At 40.1% G+C, this 9,683-nt stretch overlaps 1 protein-coding gene across 1 annotated transcript; it reads left to right on the top strand.

The window, feature by feature from the left end:
- Positions 1–515: 515 nt before the first annotated feature.
- On the top strand, positions 516–6,196 carry LOC125301793 (lipoprotein lipase-like). The gene is made up of 10 exons (XM_048254533.1): positions 516–707; positions 962–1,137; positions 1,555–1,734; positions 2,264–2,372; positions 2,973–3,206; positions 3,380–3,622; positions 3,954–4,074; positions 4,404–4,580; positions 4,739–4,846; positions 5,314–6,196. Exons 1-10 carry the CDS (start codon positions 614–616, stop codon positions 5,363–5,365), a joined length of 1,494 nt encoding a protein of 497 aa, XP_048110490.1. The 5' UTR covers positions 516–613; the 3' UTR covers positions 5,366–6,196.
- The last annotated feature ends 3,487 nt before the right edge of the window (positions 6,197–9,683 follow it).

The raw sequence follows: 9,683 nt of genomic DNA, 5'->3' as shown, positions 1-9,683 counted from the left end.
TAAACCCTAACTATTTCCTTAGAGCAGCTGATGGATCTTTAGGTGAAGTCATGCTGTCTCTCCCTTGATGCGCATCATTGTAAATAAACTCTGTTCCTGATTTTTCATACTATTTGTCTGACTGGGTCTCTATTCATCTGTGGTATCAAAATTACCATCCCCAGGAAGCACGTGGCTTATATCTTAATATTGTCTAACATTCTATAAAGCGCCATGGGACATGTGTAATGTTTTGGCGCTCTTTAAGGGAAATTTAATTGAAATTGAAATTAATATCACTTATATATATATATATATATATATATATATATATATATATATAACATCAGGCACCTTCGCAGTCTGCTTCAGTAGGCATAGCTTCTGAGTCCTTCAAATTCAGGGTCACGCGTGAGCGATCATGTTTGTTGGGACAAGGCAATCGGTGACGCCCTGTCTCACTTTTAGCCAATAGAAAACGGGTATAGAGAGTCGTTCTTTAATATAAATCCAGGCCCACTGCCAGGAAGGTTAGATTGTTTATAACTGGTAGAGACATATCACGGAACAATATAACGGTTTCATACTGTTTCCGATACAAAGTAATTACTAACACGTCTGAATCTACTGTAATATGGGAAAAGAAAATCTATGGCTTCTTGTGATTGGGTTTTCTTTGATTAAGAGCTGCGAACCTTTAAACACGACAACTGAGTCCGTTTTCTCCAGTAAGTGATAATGATTTTACTACTTCAAAGCAATTAATTGGCAAGTTAAGATCCCAACTAATATCACTTAAATTGGTCAAACCATTAATTGTACATTTTTGTCCTGTTACATTTGCCAGTGAATTGATATTTGTATATGCAATATTCATCATAAATGAAATTGAAGACTGGACGATGGAAAAACTACATATTCTCACCAGGGCGCTGAAACAGGTGCAATAGTGTTGAGATATGTTTTCCCTTTGCGCTTCCAGGCAACTCCACTCTTTACACTGAAGATTACAGTAACATCGAAACCAGGTTTTCAGTGCGGGACTCTGAAGATCCAGAGGAGGATCTCTGCTACCTTACTCTCGGGAACAGGGACAGTATCTCCGAATGTGGATTCAATCTCAGCTCGCAAACTTTTGTGGTCATCCACGGATGGTCGGTGCGTATTGGTGCGCCTTAGGCTTGCATATACCAGTGTCGTGAATAGATTTAGTCGAAGTTTAAGTCCATGTACTTTCTCCTCCGTAGGCTACAGCAACAGGTGCAGAAATAACACATCGTAAAATAAATTATAGACCTACAGTACAATGCATGCACTCTAACGTGAACTCCAGTAGGAGACAATTTAACCCGTGGGCATATTGGCTGCAAAGTAGGACAAGTTCCTTCCTATAATTACAGTAGGCTACTTATACCTACAATTCTACAATTGATTACCGTTATCTTACCAGGCATGCCATTTAATGGCGTTGCTAACACACCATTAGCCATGCGTGCTAACGACAGGTGGTAAAAAAACACTGCTTTCTCCTGCGCTGTAAGCATGCGTCTGACTACTGACCGTGTCTCTTGATAGGTTGCCGGGCTGTTTGAGAGTTGGCTCCACAAGCTGGTGACGGCACTCTTCGAGCGGGAGCCCACTGCCAATGTCATCGTGGTGGACTGGCTAGACAGAGCCAGCCAACACTACCCCACCTCCGCGGAAAACACCAAACTGGTGGGCAAGGATGTGGCCAAATTTGCCAACTGGCTGGAGGTGAGAAAGCAAGGGTCAGGATTCAAATGTTATAATTTTGTTGTAAACATTCCAAAACCAGATAATTTAACCAATTCATATTGGAAGGTTTTTTTCTATTCAACAATGAAAAGAATTTTGCCAATTCTGGGCCTGATGACAGAGATGTTTCCTTCTAATATCGTATTTTACAGTCCTATTTACATTTTATTATTCTTATTAGGCTATTTGTGTTTCCTTACTGATCTAAAGTGTAAACAAATCTAGGGACTGATGAAAAAGATAGGAACAGGATTATTAGGGAAATCAACACTTCACTATTACCCTCAGATACAGGCTACATTTATACAATGGGTTTTACAAGTTGTATTGATTTTGGACAACAAAGCTGCACCTCTCTACATCACACCAAACAGGTCTGTCTAAACTGACAGCCATTCTCCTCAGCATGTCATATTCCTCCACTGAACACTGATGTGTTAAATATTTCCAATTTGTTATTGCGCGTCTTTGTGGTTTTTAGTTCAGCACGGCCTCTTTCTTTGCACAGAGCCTGGAGTATCCCCTGGATAAGCTTCACCTGCTTGGCTACAGCCTGGGAGCACATGTGGCCGGAGTCGCAGGAAACCTCATGAACCACAAAGTCAACAGAATCACAGGTCTGAGTGGGCTCTCTGTCTCCTCACTTGCCTGCCCACAATTATGGGATGGACTGGACTGGATATGCACATTCTTTTTTGCTCAGTCTCTGTTGTTGACTTAAGTCCCCATTGTTGACTAGACACAAACATAGTGCTATAAAATTGTGAGATCTTTTTGCATTGTTAGTCTGATCTGAGTGTGGTTCAGTTGTGTGCCATTAGTTCTATAATATATGACCGTTTTTCAGTAACACATTTGAGTCTGAATCTATACTCTTCAGTTAGCTACACTATATGGATAAACATGTGCTATTGTCCCATTCAAGCTGTACTATATACTTCATCCAAAAAGAGCACACAAAAATAACACCATGACCATAATGATTCATGTATGCTCTGTGTGTTTATGGTTGAGTTTGTGTTCGTCTATGAGTGTGTTTTATGTGCACTTCTTTCATATGACAGACAGGGTCAGCCATTGTTACACTCTTACTGTCAGGAACAAACATACAGCTTTACTCCAAGACAACACACCTTGTTTTTTACTATCAAATGAAGCAACTTATCTCTGTTCCTTTCTTTCTTTCTCCTTATATCTCTCCCTTTGCCATTCTGTAGGCCTTGACCCAGCGGGTCCCCGCTTTGAGAATGCAGAAGACGTAAGGCGTCTCTCTCCTGATGATGCCAACTTTGTGGATGTCCTGCACACCAACACCAGAGGCTCACCAGACCTGAGCATCGGTATCCAAAGGCCTGTGGGGCATATTGACATCTACCCCAACGGTGGCACTTTCCAGCCTGGGTGCAGTCTGCAGAACACCATGAAGATGATTGCTAGTTTTGGCATTAACAGTATGTAGAAAGATATTGTTTTTTATTGTTTTCATACATTTATTGATTTGTAATCTTGTAATATTATCCCTCATTTTGAGTGATTCACAGGGTATGTGCACATGGATGTATGTTTGGTACATTTTGATGAATTCATTTTGCCAACTATTCTGTCCTGTTCTTCATCTCTGCAGATATGGACCAGATTGTGAAGTGTTCTCATGAGAGATCCATCCACCTGTTCATCGATTCCCTGGTGAACCAGCAGCACCAGAGCCTGGCGTATCGCTGCAGCTCCAAGGAGGCCTTCTACAAGGGCCTGTGCCTGAGTTGCCGCAAGAACCGTTGCAATAAGCTGGGCTATGGTGTCAAGAAGATACGCAACACCAGAAGTGCCAAGATGTACCTCAAGACCAGAGAGCTGATGCCTTACAAAGGTATCTATGCAGTATGTCAGCACTCAACCTTAGTGAATAGTTAAGCCCCAAAAAAAAAAAAAAAAAAAAAAAAAAAACACATTATAATGATTATCTATGGATCCTATACTGTAAGTGCTATTAGAACTATTGAATTAGAACTTGTTGAACACAAGGGCTTAGCGAGTCTAAGTGTTTGAATGTATTTTCACAGAAACATATCATGGGACTTTAAGTGTCAATGTGCTAGAAAGTTTCTGTTGTGGTAATGCCAGAAAGAGGAGTTAAGAAGGGTTAAGATTTAAATGGACTGTGCTAATTCAAGGGAATGAAGATATATGTTTTGTGTCAGTTTTCCACTACCAGGTGAAAGTCCATGTGTTCAGTCAGAAGAACCTCAGTGTTGTAGAGCAGCCCATGCTTGTGTCCCTTTACGGAACCCACGGAGAACGGGAGGAAATCTCCATCACTGTGTATGTGTGGACATTATGAACACTCTGGTATAGTTCTGTCATATACAGCATTCATAGTGATAAGAAAAGCAGTTTGGTGTTTCTCTATAAATCACAATTGCTGTTAGTGTGTTAATGCTATGCTGTAGGTTCAACAAACAGAAATGTGTGACATGATGGTTATGTTGTAGGTCTTCTGTGTCACTGTATGTTACTGTACATGTAAAATATTCACAATTATTATTCACTATAATTATCATAATTGCAGTTGCAATACCGTTCTATTCATTCAACTTCTACAGCCTTGTCTATGCTATACGCTTATGATATGCTTTATTGCTTTTCCCCAGGCCGAGCATGTCCAGCAACACCACCATCTCTTTCCTTGTGGCCTCTGATGTGGACATCGGTGAGTTGTTGATGATCAAGCTGAAGTGGGAGAGGGACTCCTACCTGTCAGGCTTCTTTGGCAAGAATGAGTTCATGATTCGCAGACTGCGCATCAAGTCTGGGGAAACTCAGTCCAAGTAAGTACCACCACTGAATTTAAACAAGTTCCTAGTGAATGATAGCCGGTTCTTTCTATTCAGACACAGCTCATTTTGTGATGTCCTGGCAACTCAACTTGGAATGAAATGTGATTGATAGAGATGTGTGTGTGTGTGTGTGTTTTGTTTGTTTGCAGGCTGATTTTCACCTCGAAAGACGGTGAGTTTGCATATCTGACTCAGGGTGGAGGAGAGACACTCTTTGTGAAGTCCAAGGAGGACCAAGAGAGCCGGAGAGAGTCAAGGTGAGTGATCCAACCGCATTTGTAAACAAGGAAAGAAAACATGAAAGAAAGGGACAGGAAATTATCCTTTTGAAACAGTTACATTAAAGCTGCAGCTGGCAAGTCTGACAGATTGAGAAGACTTAGCCAAAATGTTGAATGTTTAAAACTCTCATGCCCCTCCCCCACTACCACCAAGCACCTTCTCATTGAGTTCGTGCTCATCAGTGCGCCCCAGACTGCACCAGACTGTGATTGACAGTCAGATCTCATACAGCCCTGCTCTGATTGGACCAGAAGAACCGGGAGCTGTGGATTTTTGCAAAACAAATAACAGGCTCTAGGTGGAGGTAGAAGTGCGGGGGGGTTTTCTTGCCAACTGCAGCTTAACATGCATATATCATTGCATCATTAAAACAATTGAAACAAGAAAAAATCCATGAGGGTTGTTCACAGTGGTTCAACAGTTAATCATCCCCTTTTTTCAGACTCCACAGGCTGAAGCTGCATGGCAGTTTCTTCAACCAGACCACAGAGTGAAACAACAACATCTGTGCGAATGCACTCGGGGTCGGTAATGCTTCCAGAAGTCGTGCAGATTTTGCACCAAAAACAGAGTCTGGCTATTAGCCAAATGTGCGTTTCAATGACAATGCAAAGTGTGCGGTGTTGATGAACAATAATCTGATATACTGTGTATCTTATTTGCTGTGCACTGTGCACTTATTGAGCATGTCAGTATTTAATGTACTAAAATCACTTTGTAGGAAAGAAGTTACATCTTTAGAAAAATCCTTAAGTTGTTGAATGTATCTGTAATGATGATGTATTGTTACGTTGTACAATACGTTGCTTGTTTCAGTTGTTTGACTTAACAAAAAGATGTAAATAACAAATGGGAAAATATGTCATGTAGACATGATCAGGAACTCAATAAAGTAACAGTGATCTGACATCCCCTGAACTACCTCCACATATTTATGCCTGTTACTGTAGAAAACATTCCATTTAGAAATTCAGACTTTCTAAAGTCTAAACATATCAGTGTAGTCCCTACCCCATCTCTCTTGAGATGTAAATACCCTTTGGTATAATCTGCTGAAAATGTTGCATTTATATATACACATGTTGTTTTCATGAAAATTGTAGTCTTGTAATATAATATCATGATATGGTTTTTCATGGTGTACATTTAATCAGCTACTGCATGGAATACTTTTTAAAGCCATAAAAGTGTTATATTGCCATATCCTTTGATCATATAAAATATGACCCTCAGGAAACTATTCCCATTATATGTGTTAATGGTTTTGTATATACAGTAAGTTATGTAAAAGTCCACAATTAAACCTATTAAATTAACAAGCAAAATGGTCTGATCATTCTTCATAATCCACAGCATTTTACCACCACCATGGTTTGCGCCTGTATTGATCTCAATGGAAATATCAGTGTCAGGATTTGTGGAAGAGACCACCATTCTCATTCTCAGAATAGTAGGCCTACTGTTAGTAGTACTGTTATAACTTATTATAGGACTGTTATAACTTACTTAGCCACAAACACTGATCAAAGCAAATGTGTTTACCTTAAAGACTACACACCTTCTGACATCAGAACTCACTTTCTGAGTGTCTTCAAAAAGTCATAAATATGTGCCTTATGTTTTGACCTGTTCATCACTGATTTGTGTGGATTAGTGTGGATTTTGTTTCATTCTAGATATATATTATGTGTGCAAAGTGTACACATTGTGTGATGGATCTGGGAGTTTTCAACCAATGCATTTTACCATATACTGGTACTGTAGTTAGTTTAATCTTCAATAAACATTACTTTTCAAAGCAAAGGCAGACACCATGTGGTTGGACATGATACGATCCACTTTGATGTTACTGTTAGTACCATGACAAAAAGAACGATGTGTATAACAGCACAGGTGTACATGCACAAACACACACACACACACACACACACACACACACACACACACACACACACACACACACACACACACACACACACACACACACACACACACACACCTCCTGTGGTCCTTCAGCTCAGGAAGGAGGTTATGAGCCCTGTGCTGTTGCAGTGCAGAGGTTTTGTTTCATTTACCAAGAAAATGTGTCTCAGGTGAAATCGTGTGATGAAAAAGAGTAATTACAGTGCATGAAAATGCACTGTTCTGCTTTGCATTTTATGTTAATATATATTTTGCATTTTCATGAAAGGTTTTTATAACACATCTTATTAGGAGGAGTAGGCAGTGTGATAGGCCTTCTTTGTTTTCTTAGTATAGTGGCAACACCATGTGATGGTCATAATATGTAGGCATTATATCTACTTTTGCTTAGCTGAGTAATGCATCAACAAATGCACAAGGCCTTCTGAAGGTCTAGATGTGAACATTTACACTTTGTGTGCATAGATGTGCAATTAAGAAGATATATCATGTTGCATTGTATATTATATTAAGACTTGAACATTATATGAATATTCATATCTTGAATGTGGTTGTGTGTTGGATAAAACCATCTGCTAAATAAGTAACTATAGATGTAAATTATTGGGACAGTGTAGAAAAACCAAAATAAGGTTTTATTTGACCCCATAACACATCACTTTGTCTTAAGACTGATTCATCACTGACACGTCCCATAATAGTCCATACAGCTGGATAACACCAACTGAAGTTCCGTGTGAGCTCCTTGGCTGTTCTCCAAAAGATGTGTTTCAGGATATGTTTAAAATTGAGGCACCATTTGTTTTGGATATTCTGTCCTACACACCTAACTGCACATTCCAATGTACAGATCACTGACATACTTCTGCAGCATGTTTGCAGTCTGCTATTGGGCAATGCTAAAGAACACATGCTATGGCCAGATTTTAGAGTGTTGTAGATGACATAATGGAAATACTCAATTTGATATGCTCACAGAAATACATAAAACACAAACATGAAAACAGAACAGAACAAAAGTCTATAAAACAAAAGGACATGCCTTCTGTTGAAATGGTTTCTTGTAATAGTATATCAGTTACTGAAGTATCATGCTTAACCCTTTAACTGCCTGCTCAACTGTTTGGTAGAGCACACTTTAAGACACCATATCTTACCATAAAATCCAACTGTTTTGAGTTCAAACATATGGAGCCATATCTACCACTTGAGTACTACATGTTAAGCACAAAATATTTGCTCAGTACCTCTGTAATGTCGAAGGCCACACCTTCTCATCATACGTGATTTAAGAAATTAATTTACGCGATTTCGGCCATATTTTGTGGAGTCACATCTACCAAGTTTTCAAAAGTAAGACTTTTTTTCTTCATTATTATGTTAAAATGAAGTGGAAGTTCAAGTGGAAGAAATGAAGTTATTAAAAATATATACATATTTTCATGGTCAAATAATTTTTTGAAAACATGCTCAACCAAACGGTTGATATAGTCAGTTTATGGTAAGTCAGGTCCGTATAGATAATACTAGAAAACATGACAAAGTTTATGAATTAATCATATTAACCATTATATACTGTTTTCAAATATATACTACTACTGTAAGCACAGCAAATATATGTTTAAAGCATGCATACGCATGAAATATATCAAATAGGCTTATGCTAATCTATGCTAATTCAATGCAATTCAATACATTTTGGTCTGTACCATGAAGGGGAAACTGGTTCAACTATATAAACCATATATTTTCTGAAAGCTTAGACCCTCAGGATGTAATCTAACATGACATGAGACATGTCCCACCCTCCTCATTAGTATGCTGCCCATGCATAATATTGGGTATTTAACTCATGGCCATAGTGTTGTCATTATCTACCAACTGATAAGCAGAAAGTTTCACCACCACCAGTTTGAGAGGACTGCTATGTCAAGTGGAAACAAGGAAGTCATGTGTGCCACTCACCTGTGACCTGCAGCCAGACAGTCATATTGCAGTGGTGGAGATGGAGGCTGCTGCAAGGCCTCAGGCTCCTCGGGGTAAACACTGCAAAATGGGGCAAAGAGCACAGACGCCTCTGCAGCCTCGTAAATCGCCTGCGCTGATGGATCACCCCTGCCTCCCATCTGCCCCACACACAAAAACACTCACACATGCATGCACGCACACATGCACCAACAACTCACCCCACCCCACCCCCTCCCCCTCCCACACACACACACACGTGCACACACACATGCACACACACACACGCGCGCGCGCGCGCACACGCACACACGCACGCACGCACGCACACACACACACACACGCGCACACGCACACACATGCTCACACACACACACACGCACACACACACAGGTGTGGGAGTCTGTCCAGGAACCTGTTCAATTCTCCAGTGGCTACAAAGCTGTGAGTGTGCAGAATGAATGTGGTCCTTGTGGAACGACCCCTACAACGATTATGACGTAAGTGCATTGGCTTTGAAGTCTTCAACACAGTCATTAACACAGTCTCCCACAGCCATGTGTGCACGGGAAGTTGTGAAACTGACATCACAATAGTTATTTCACTCCGTTACGTAATGTGTCGTTGCATGCATACTGGTATGTTGAAGTGTGAGTGTATGTGCTTGTGGATGTGTTCCTGCCAGAGAGCCTCTGGAGGAGAGGTCATGAGATGGAACTAGAAAACACTGGCAAACCTCATGGCAGATCTGTTATGGACCATCACCAAACATTCATTTGGATCAATTCACACAACTTGAAAACAGCATAAGCCTGAATTTTGCACAAATTCTGTACACCTAAAATGGACTGTATTATGGGAGAGTACAGTATATTGCAAGTCATCAGCTGGATTTTCTCCTGTGTATTGTAAGAGAAATCTACC

Source organism: Alosa alosa, chromosome 1 (assembly GCF_017589495.1).
Source record: "Alosa alosa isolate M-15738 ecotype Scorff River chromosome 1, AALO_Geno_1.1, whole genome shotgun sequence".
Taxonomy (NCBI): Eukaryota; Metazoa; Chordata; class Actinopteri; order Clupeiformes; family Clupeidae; genus Alosa; species Alosa alosa.
Note: the sequence above shows the minus strand (reverse complement) of the source record. Positions and strands in the feature narration are given on the sequence as shown.

What these genes read in the sequence shown, in the direction of transcription:
- LOC125301793 (XM_048254533.1), top strand. Translation starts at nt 614, where the DNA reads ATGGGAAAAGAAAATCTATGGCTTCTTGTGATTGGGTTTTCTTTGATT. An exon ending in TGGTCATCCACGGATGGTCG is followed by an intron (nt 1,138 to 1,554) that starts GTGCGTATTGGT and finishes GTCTCTTGATAG; the next exon opens with GTTGCCGGGCTGTTTGAGAG. An exon ending in TGCTAGTTTTGGCATTAACA is followed by an intron (nt 3,207 to 3,379) that starts GTATGTAGAAAG and finishes TCATCTCTGCAG; the next exon opens with ATATGGACCAGATTGTGAAG.